The sequence below is a fragment of the Salvelinus sp. IW2-2015 genome, linkage group LG20 (assembly GCF_002910315.2).
Source record: "Salvelinus sp. IW2-2015 linkage group LG20, ASM291031v2, whole genome shotgun sequence".
NCBI lineage: Eukaryota > Metazoa > Chordata > Actinopteri > Salmoniformes > Salmonidae > Salvelinus > Salvelinus sp. IW2-2015.
The window spans coordinates 22,083,373-22,093,197 of NC_036860.1; the positions used below are offsets into that span (position 1 = coordinate 22,083,373).

The 9,825-nt window shown below is 39.8% G+C and overlaps 1 protein-coding gene across 1 annotated transcript; it reads right to left on the minus strand.

Annotated features, from left to right (window-relative positions):
* Positions 1–3,757: 3,757 nt before the first annotated feature.
* LOC111980233 (D(1)-like dopamine receptor) lies at positions 3,758–8,932 on the minus strand. The gene is made up of 3 exons (XM_024010918.2): positions 8,115–8,932; positions 6,163–7,670; positions 3,758–6,063 (listed from the first exon to the last, which is right to left on the minus strand). The coding sequence occupies exon 2, from the start codon at positions 7,506–7,508 to the stop codon at positions 6,195–6,197; it is 1,314 nt and encodes a 437-aa protein (XP_023866686.1). The 5' UTR covers positions 7,509–7,670; positions 8,115–8,932; the 3' UTR covers positions 3,758–6,063; positions 6,163–6,194.
* Positions 8,933–9,825: the final 893 nt, after the last annotated feature.

Sequence of the window (9,825 nt, forward strand, 5' to 3'; positions counted from 1 at the left end):
TATTTAGTTCAAGTAAAGTATTTAAACCCCTCATCTGGCACTATAAAGGCTTTTCCTTTCTGTCCACTAATGCAGACTGACCTCATGATTATTGGTTCCCCCTGCAAACAAATCCTCACCCCATGGGTTTCAGTAGCTTAGACATAATATCCTCACGAAGACACAGCCTAGCTCCTAGTGCCTGTTCAGACTTGTACTGTAATTTAAATCTCKATTTTTTTCCAGTTCGAACTGCAAGCAGTGGTGCTGATGCTGTGCTTGGTGGAGAAATAAGAAGCTGCATGTTGGTTACATAAGCACATTACAGCAGTCGTTCATGGCCACCTCCTCTCACCAAGGCAAGCGCTGCCCGCGGGCCTGTCATTAACCTTGACTGTGTTTCCACTGTGGCTCCCTTCAATTCCTGCCTGTGTTGATCTACGGGGAAGGTGCAGATCAACCATCCATGTGATTTATGCATCGCTTACGGGATGTGTCAACACGCCAGGCATTGAGTTTACACTAATGGTCATAACATCTCCAATATTAATGTTTTTTACTGTATCCAAACCTTGCAGTCTTTCTGGTCCTAATGTTTTTGAACCCCCTCACACTGTTGGGTTTCTAGACAACTGCTGTCTTGTTCAGATCTAAGTCAGTCAGAATGAGAGCTTTGCATTTGTGGCTGCAGCCCAGCAAGTCACTTACGGACACAGAGCTAAATGGGGCTGTGGTACAGTATCTCCCTCTGCACACCACAACAGCCACTGATTCCACAGCTGAGCGCCACTGAATGGCTCTGTGTTGAGTCACATTACCTGGTTGACTGAGATGAGGATGTTTACATGCTTTTTAAAAGAGCTACTAATTGAATGTGAACAGCTGGGCACAGAGTGGTCACCCAGGGCCTTCGTGGCACKCACACCAATACACAATGTGGACAGATACCTTTTTTAATCTGTAACTGTAACAATCTTATTCTTAAATAGAAACATTAAATAATAAATGACATATGCGACAGTAGAGCATCTCGCTCAATGGTAAGGTCAACTGTCACATCAGCATCAAACAAACTATTAAAAGAGCAGTTGTATTTGGAATACRATCAGATCAGAGTGACATAGACTTTGACATACCAGACACTGACTGCTTTGCTGTTTGTTTTGCTTTTGAAAGGCTATTTCAACTCGTTTCTCCGCATCTAGTTATGTAAATGATGTGGGATATGAACAGAGTGAGGCCATCAAAGCTGAAAATGTGCGTCACTGTCAGACAGAAATCAATTCATATTGATCCTCCACAAAGACATGATCTTCCAATAAACAGTTGGACCCAAACTACAGTACCACACCAGCCAAACCTCCTCTAAAATACATTCAAATAATCGTTTTACAAAATGTACATGTACTTTTATTTTGCAAGTAGTATAGGGCACATTTTGTTAGAACCGTAAACTAGGTACTGTAATAAATMTGGGGATTATTATTTTTCAAAACCTTGACAACTGCAGAACATCTGACTGACGAGTGTCTTGACCTTTCAATAAACCCACGCTGAAAAACAGCACATGCAGTTTGCTACTCACAATTAAGGATTCCAAAATTTWAAAAAAGCACTTGTGTTCACATCTACATTTGAACATTGTACAATAATTTTCTTTCATTTTATGTCCATGAAGTGTTGTTGAATGTCGAGGTAGGGATGCCATTGTTAATAAAGCATCTTCATAAAATGAGCTTGACAACAACACCCCTGTAATTGGACCCATCCAAAAAGGATCGTGTTTAATGTCATATGAGGACAGTGACCGTTATCTTTCCCTGTTTGTCATCTGATGCAAAGGAATGCTTTGCTGTCAGATAGGTTAACAAAAGCACTGTTACATGTGATGTCACAACAAACATCTAGACAGAACATGAAGCTGTCACAAGTTCTTTCTCGTAACCTGTGGGGCACCCCTAGGAAAGACATTTGAACAAGCAAGGCATTCTGCTTTGTTCATTTAGCYATGCAATGCCCCCCAAATCATAAAGTGGCAGTTTACTGTGGTGAGTAGAGTTGAACATGACTGGTGAACTTGGTCAGATCTCAGGAATGATACAGATACAGCAACAAGCAAGATAGTTAAACCATCTGAAACCAAAAGAAATATTGATCTGTATAAATGTATAAAACCCAAAAACATCTGGACAAGCCTCAGATACTTCAAAGAGCCATGCCAGCGGCACAATTGTTCATATGGCTAAGCAAATGAAACTCATACAACTTTATAAAACATTGTCGTCTTCTCACAGCATGGACTTCACACTCAGCAAAATGGTTGGAAACAAAAGCTGAATAGACATTTGTTTATTTTGGGCATCTTTATGCAGGCCAAATTACCTAGTTGTAGGACCAGGTGTGCATGTTGCATCGTTGTGATAGAACCACAGGGGGAAACAGCAGGGGAGGATTGTTTACTAATGAAACTGAGTAACAGCTTCTCCACTGAGTAGACAGGGCCTGACGGGGTGAGCGCTGAGCAGACAAAGAGTCTTCTGGAATATGTCCCATAGCAGCTCAGATTATGTGGAGTTATTTTTTAATTGTATATTTGAGTGGACTCATGTTTGAAGATAGCTAGAAAATAAATTATCAGCAAGGAATATAGTTTATAATGGAGAGACAAGTCAATATTGGTCAACAACTGTTATTTTTTGTATTTTTTATTGAACCTTTATTTAACTASGCAAGTCAGTTGTTTAATATTTACACTACGGRCTACACTGGCCAAACCCGGACAACGCTGGGCCAAMTGTGCGTCGCCCTATGGGACTCCCAATCACGGCTGGTTGTGATACAGGCTATGCAGTGGTGTAAAGTACTTAAGTAAAAATAATTTAAAGWACTAAACTAGTTTCTATGGGTATCTGTACTTTACAATTTATATTTTTGACTACTTTTACTTTTACTCCACGACATTACTAAAGAAAAMAATGTACTTTTTATCCTAAAGAAAAMAATGTACTTTTTACTCCATACATTTTCCCTGACACCCAAAAYCACTCATTACATTTTGAAAGCTTAGCAGGACAGGAAAATGGTCCAATTCACGCACTTATCAAGAGAACATCCCTGCACATCCCTACGGCCTCTGATCTGGTGGACTCATTAAACACACATGCTTCATTTGTAAATTATGTCTGAGTGTTGGAGTATGCCCCTAGTTATCCGTAAAAAAAAAAAAAATCTGGTTTGCTTAATATAAGAAATTTGAAATGATTTATACTTTTACTTTTACTCTTGATACTTAAGTATATTTTAGCAATTACATTTACTTTTGATACTTKAGTATATTTAAAACCAAATACTTTTAGAATTTTACTCAAGTAGTATTTTACTGGGTGACTTTCACTTTTACTTGAGTCATTTTCTATTAAGGTATCTTTACTMTTACTCAAGTATGACAATTGGGTACTTTTTCCACRCCTGCTGTTATGGTAGAAATMAWAAAAGGCCAACCTTCACTTGACATAGTTGCATGTAGTTGCTGCAGTTTTGCCTTCGTCAGTGACATAATACCTTTGAAAAAACATTTACAAAATATCAGATGCTACTATATCAAGTCAGCACTGTTTTTACTTCAATATTATGGGATTGGTGGTTTCCAGAGCCATGAATTTAAACATGGCTCTGGTGCCTTCTACACTCTTAAAAAAAGGGTTCCAAAGGGGTTCTTCGGCTGTCCCCATAGAATAACCATTTTTGGTTCAAGGTAGAACCCTTTTTGGTTGCAGGTACAACTCTTTTGGGTTCCATGTAGAACCCTCTGTGGAAAGGGTTCTACATGGAAGCAAAAAGGATTCTACCTGGAAAACAAATTGTTTTTCAAAGAGTTGTCCTATCGGGACAGCCGAAGAACCCGTCTAGGTTCTAGATAGCACCCTGTGACAATTAGAGTGGAGCTGAACAATGAGCACGTTCCACCATTATCTACAAAATGACATAGGCAGAGGTCTTCTCAGAGGGAGTTCATATTTTGACACTTGTCATAGAAGACTTGTCATAGATGGACATACACTCTAATTAAGAATCCAGGGTCAGGCTAATACAATTAGGCCATAAAACCCCAATAGGAGAGCAATACAGGAGTGGGMGGAGTGAGGCAACTCATAAGTAACATGTTGATCCACAAACGTTCCTCCTTTGTAATTTATGTCAAATTTGATTTCCCAGAACAACAAAATATAATAACGAATGATTTTGAGACCAATACTTGACTTAATACAAGGACTTAATACAATACAATGACTTACCCTATTCAATGTATGACAACTCTATGCTTTTARAGCTGGAGATACGAGAACAAGGTTGACGTCTGGAAACAACTAAACCACAATGCATTAACTCTAGTTAATGTTTACATCAAACCCCTGGCCATGGGACTTCCCATCATGGAACTATGATAAAGTGGTGTTGCCACACTTCTGTAAAGAGTGTGAAAATATGTTCTGCACCCAATTCACACTGTGAAATTACATCCAATGTAGATTCATGCAATGCCTCCTGAAATTAACAACCTTATGAAGGCCTTAACCACACAAGCTCTATATAATTGTTCATATTTTATGAACGTTTTGTTTGCCATCTGTCAAATTCAATATAGATTTCAATACTGCAGAGAGAACAACMTAACAGTCAGAGGTACAAATGAGAGAATTGATCAGAAGAGTCAAAGGACCAAAGCATACAGTGGGTGGCTTCCAGTCTGGCAGCTATAAGCACAACAATAGTCCCACTGTTACCTAAAACATCACAGCACTAGCTTAAGCAATTCACAATATGTGATTTCAGCGGTTTAGCAAAGGTCACAWAGTGTCAATTGTGTTCCGGTTGGGTGACCAGTGACTTGCATAAGGTACAGGATTGACATTTTTCTTTTATGCATTGATGGCATTTACTGCTGCACACTAAGCAGTTTTTTTCTCTTCGTGCCCAACAGAACGTTAATAGAATCAAAATCAGTTCTCTGCATTAGTACAGTAAAAGGGTGCGTCCGAAATGGAATCCTATTTCATATTTAGTGCTCTACTTTTGACAAAAGCCTTTTAGGATCTGGTCAAAAGTAGTGCACTATATTAGGAATAGGAGATGCACACCTGAAGGAGTGTCTCATGAGGCCTGACTTGCCAACAGGATCACTGATGCCCTAAGTGTGAAGAGGTAACACTTTTTAAGCGGAGAGTGTCTTGTGGGAGTGAGTAATAGGGACAATCAGAATGAGCTCCATCTACACCAGTTGGAAAATGCATTTACTACAAAAGGGGAATACAACTGAAATATTTAGAAATATGGCATACTTGGCATAAGATGTTGTAACTGTGAAAATTAAAGGCATTTAAAGCATGCCTCAGTTATTGACACAGTGCTCTAAATGTCAAATGCAAAAAACCTTACTACCACCCTACCACTCTAAGGCTTACCACTTTGTCACAAGAATGTAAATGCAAGAGTTGATGAGGGTTGTTTTCAATTATTTACACCATCCTATGGTCATATTATTTTACTCAATTGTCATTACCACCGAAGTGTCTTCAACTCGCCAATATATTATGATAAATAATATAAATAAAAACCAATTAATTACACACTGTGGTTGACATTTWAAAAAAAATAGCAAAACCAATTATCTTTATAGTTCTGTATATGAAACACARTGTATACATAAATGTAAAGCACTTACAAGACATTTAGCTAATAMTTCTACTTCTTTCTCCATGTTATAARGGCATCCAGGATATTTGTAACATCACTACTGTACATATATGCAAATYTATACGTATTTGTAAATACAACACATGTATACACGTGTGTATTTCTTTTTTCTTTATTCAAGTTATGGAACATTTAGCAACAAATCTGTCTATACTTCATTAATAAATGCTGAAGGTGTTTTGCAGATAGTTAATCAGGTTAAAGTGCCTTCATTTGAAACATTCTGTAGATTTCCATAGTGATTCGAGTTTTAAGGTTTGCAGTGAAGCTCAGTTTGTACACCCCACACCTTTGCTAGGCATACTGCCTGGTCTCTCCCTCTGTGGGTTCCTTCTACATTTAATACATTTACGTCATTTAGCAGACGCTCTTATCCAGAGCGACTTACAAATTGGAAAGTTCATACATATTCATCCTATGTTTGTACACATTCTATGTTTGTACACCAATACATACACCAATCAACATCTCACAGTTTTGTGTTGGCCGTTCTGAGTTATCGGATTAATCGCATCCGCATCGCTGTCCACGTTTTCAGAAAGAGGCGGGGACAGTTTCTCCAAGGTCTTAATCCCAACCTCATTCTTCTTCTGCAGCTCCTCCTCCTGACACAGGATGCTGTGGGGAATCACATAGGTGGCATTGTTTCTCTCCTTGGGAATGTGCCCTTTAGGCTGATACTGGGACGCAGGTGGCTGTTCTCCATTGTTGTTGATGCTCACTATCTCTATGGCATTGCTGCCRGGGCAGAGTCTGTGGCAGCCCAGCAGGATGGAGAATGCTTTGCGGAAGTCCGCGTTGAAGGCATATATGATGGGGTTGAGRGAGGAGTTGGCCCAGCCGAACCAGACGAACACGTCAAATGTAGCYGGGCTAATGCAGAAGAAATCAGAGGTGCTGTTGGCCTCACAGAAGGGCACCATGCAGTTGAGGATAAAGAAGGGCAGCCAGCAGCATACAAACACCCCCATTATGACAGAGAGGGTCTTTAGGACTTTGGTTTCTCTTTTGAAAGACATCTTGAAGGAGCTCTCCGTCTCCATGTTGTTCCCCATACTGCTGTGGCGGTTCTTGGCACTCTCCGCAGCCCTCTCCAGGGCTGAGATCCTCCTGATTTGTATCTGGGCAATTCTGTAAATCCGGGTGTAAGTCACGATCATGATTGCCACAGGGATGTAGAAGCTGATGAGGGAGGAGGAGATGGCATAAGTCCTGTTAAGGCTGGAGTCGCAATTGTCCGGAGGCAGCTCCCCGTAAGTGCTGTTGAGCTCCAACACTGCAGCCTTGTGCCAGTTCAACTGCACAGGGATGAAGGAGATGAGCACAGACAGAGTCCATGCCACACTGATCATAATAAATGCCACCTTGGGTGTCATCTTCCTCTCATAGCGGAACGGGCTTGAGATTGCCCAATATCTGTCCACGCTGATGACACATAAGTTCAAAATGGACGCTGTGGAGCACATGATGTCGAATGCCACCCAGATGTTGCAGAAGGCTCCGAAGGGCCAGAAGCCCACGATCTCTGTCGCTGCCTTCCATGGCATCACCAAGATGGCCACCAGCAGGTCTGAGATGGCCAAAGAGATCACAAAGAAGTTGGTGACCTTTGAACGCAGGTGGCGGAACTTGGTGACGGCAACACACACCAGTGTGTTCCCTAGCAGTGTGGTCAGGATGAGCGCAAAGAGAAAGCAGCCTGTCAGAACGCGCTTGGATGAGTTTCTCTCTGGCAAATTATCGCTATCACGGACCATGGAGAAGTTCAAATCCATGTTTCTGTCAGCTTGTAGAGATGGAAATCACCCCATAGTTCCAATCACCTGAAGTCAGGACAATTAGATGGGAAATGTAGCCTTGGCCTCTTGCCTGGGGACAAGCTCATTTGGAGGTTGGGTCACCATGCTCATCACAACGATCATCTTGCAGAATAGTGTCTATAAATATTTCAAAAAGCAGTCGTTAGAAATGAGCCCCAAAAAAAATCATCCTGTTCATGAATTCTCAAAGACATTCTAATGTTAGTGCAGCAGTTATCAACAAAAGGTATTCCAGCTGTTATTGAAGAGTTGAATATGCTACCAATCTAAACTTGTTTTTTTATTTGATGTTATGTCTATTTCAATGAGCTGGCAGCAGTCATCTGAAACMTTCACACCATATTCTCGCAGGCATGTTATGTAAACAGAGGCTGGGCCAATCATTAGCCTTATATATGGGCTCATCAATACAGTCTATTGATCATATTTGCACTTTCATTTATCTGATTTGTTTAATGACTGACAAGGCGTGTCCATCTGATTATATTCGTGCTCCTATTGACACTCCATCCAGGACAAGCATTAGACTTTGTAACTGCAATGCACATGCACTGGACCTACCGCATGACGATTTGGGCTGTGATAGAAATGTAGACATAATCACGACTCCTCCCAAAACATTGTTGACTAGAAATGCATTCGCATCATAACAACAAAATGAATACATTGTCTGTGTCTTTACACATGAAACGTGGCTTCTGCCTGTTTTATGAAAAATGTACATTCAAGGTTCCATAAGCACCAATAAAACATGTCAGGCTACATTTTACTGTGGCGCAACACATAACCGTAATCCTGGAACTCAATCCGTTTGTGCGGTCCGTTTTTGTCACACATCAAGTCTCCAAAATTGCAATGAGACTCCATGGAAGATGAGCTGTCAACTTTTTTCAAACAAACGTTTTTTTGTTGTTGCAGATGCCGTTAAATCCTCAAAGAAAGCTCAACGGTAAGTCATTATTTACATGGAAATAGAAGGCTCTACTTATTCTCCTTCCCCCCCATCTATACACCAGAAGCGCACGCCTCTCTGCTCTCCTCCTCTCTTCGCGTGTGTTCCGGATGCAGCCCCAGTACCGCCAGCAATGTGTAATTACCATTAAATTAAGTCCTTTCGAAATTCACTCTACTTTCACGTGAAAAACTGTGCGACCACATCCAGAGAAGGTGCAAAAACCGTACGATAGAATCAAGTCAACTCGTTTATCTTCTCACAAGCTCCAAATCAACAACAATAAGAGTAGCTTACGAGTTTTCCTAAACGTCACGCACTGGATGTCGTGCCTCTTTTGTTTTGTTACTTTCTTCTTATTTTGAAGTTATTGTGAAGAGATCCCAATTCCGTTTTAGTCTCCTCATCCAGCAATGACGTGTCTGAAGTGAAGTCTCTCACTTGTAGATAGAGGGAAGGTGAGAGGGTGTCGGAAACGTCCCCATCTGCTTTTCTCCAGCTCATTAAYAAAATCAGCTCATACTTCAGCATGGTGAAATGTGCTTATTTGATCCTATTAAAGCCCACTCACTCTTCTATATTGATATTAGATGTATAATTACATAGTTATTTATACAGTAGCCAAATATCTTCGATATTGATATTAGATTTATAATTATATAATTCATTATACAGTAGCCTAATATTACAGCTAGGCCTGCTATCAAACGCATTGGCCACAGTATGTCATATAAGGGATTTGATGAAACGTAAAATAAAATGAACCATGGAATTATTAAAATATCTTATGGTGAAATTGTCTTGAAGTTGAACATGAAGAGAATCTTTTTGCACAATGAGGCCCAATGAGGCCATCTACTGGAGGCCATATTAAGTAATCATAAAAAAATGAAAATATGATATGCTGCAAGCTTAAATTACTATCATCATTGACATGACAGAATAAGAAATATGCAATTCTAAAGATGTTTTAGTAATTACATTATTAATACACCAACACAATATATAGAGAAACTATGAGAAATGGATAGATCAATAAAACCCCTGACCAGTGCTCTGTTTTCTTCATATTTGCMGTGAATTTCAGAGTCAATGCAGACATCAAATATTTCTGCATGTACAGGGCATTCTGAAACTATTCAGACCCCTTGACTTTTTCCACATTTTGTTAAGATACAGCCTTATTCAAAAATGTACTCAATTATTGTTTTTCCTCATCATTCTACACACAATACCCCATAAATGACAAAGCAAAAACCGGTTTTTAGAAATGTGTGCAAATGTAATAAGAATAAAAAACTGAAATATCACATTTACATA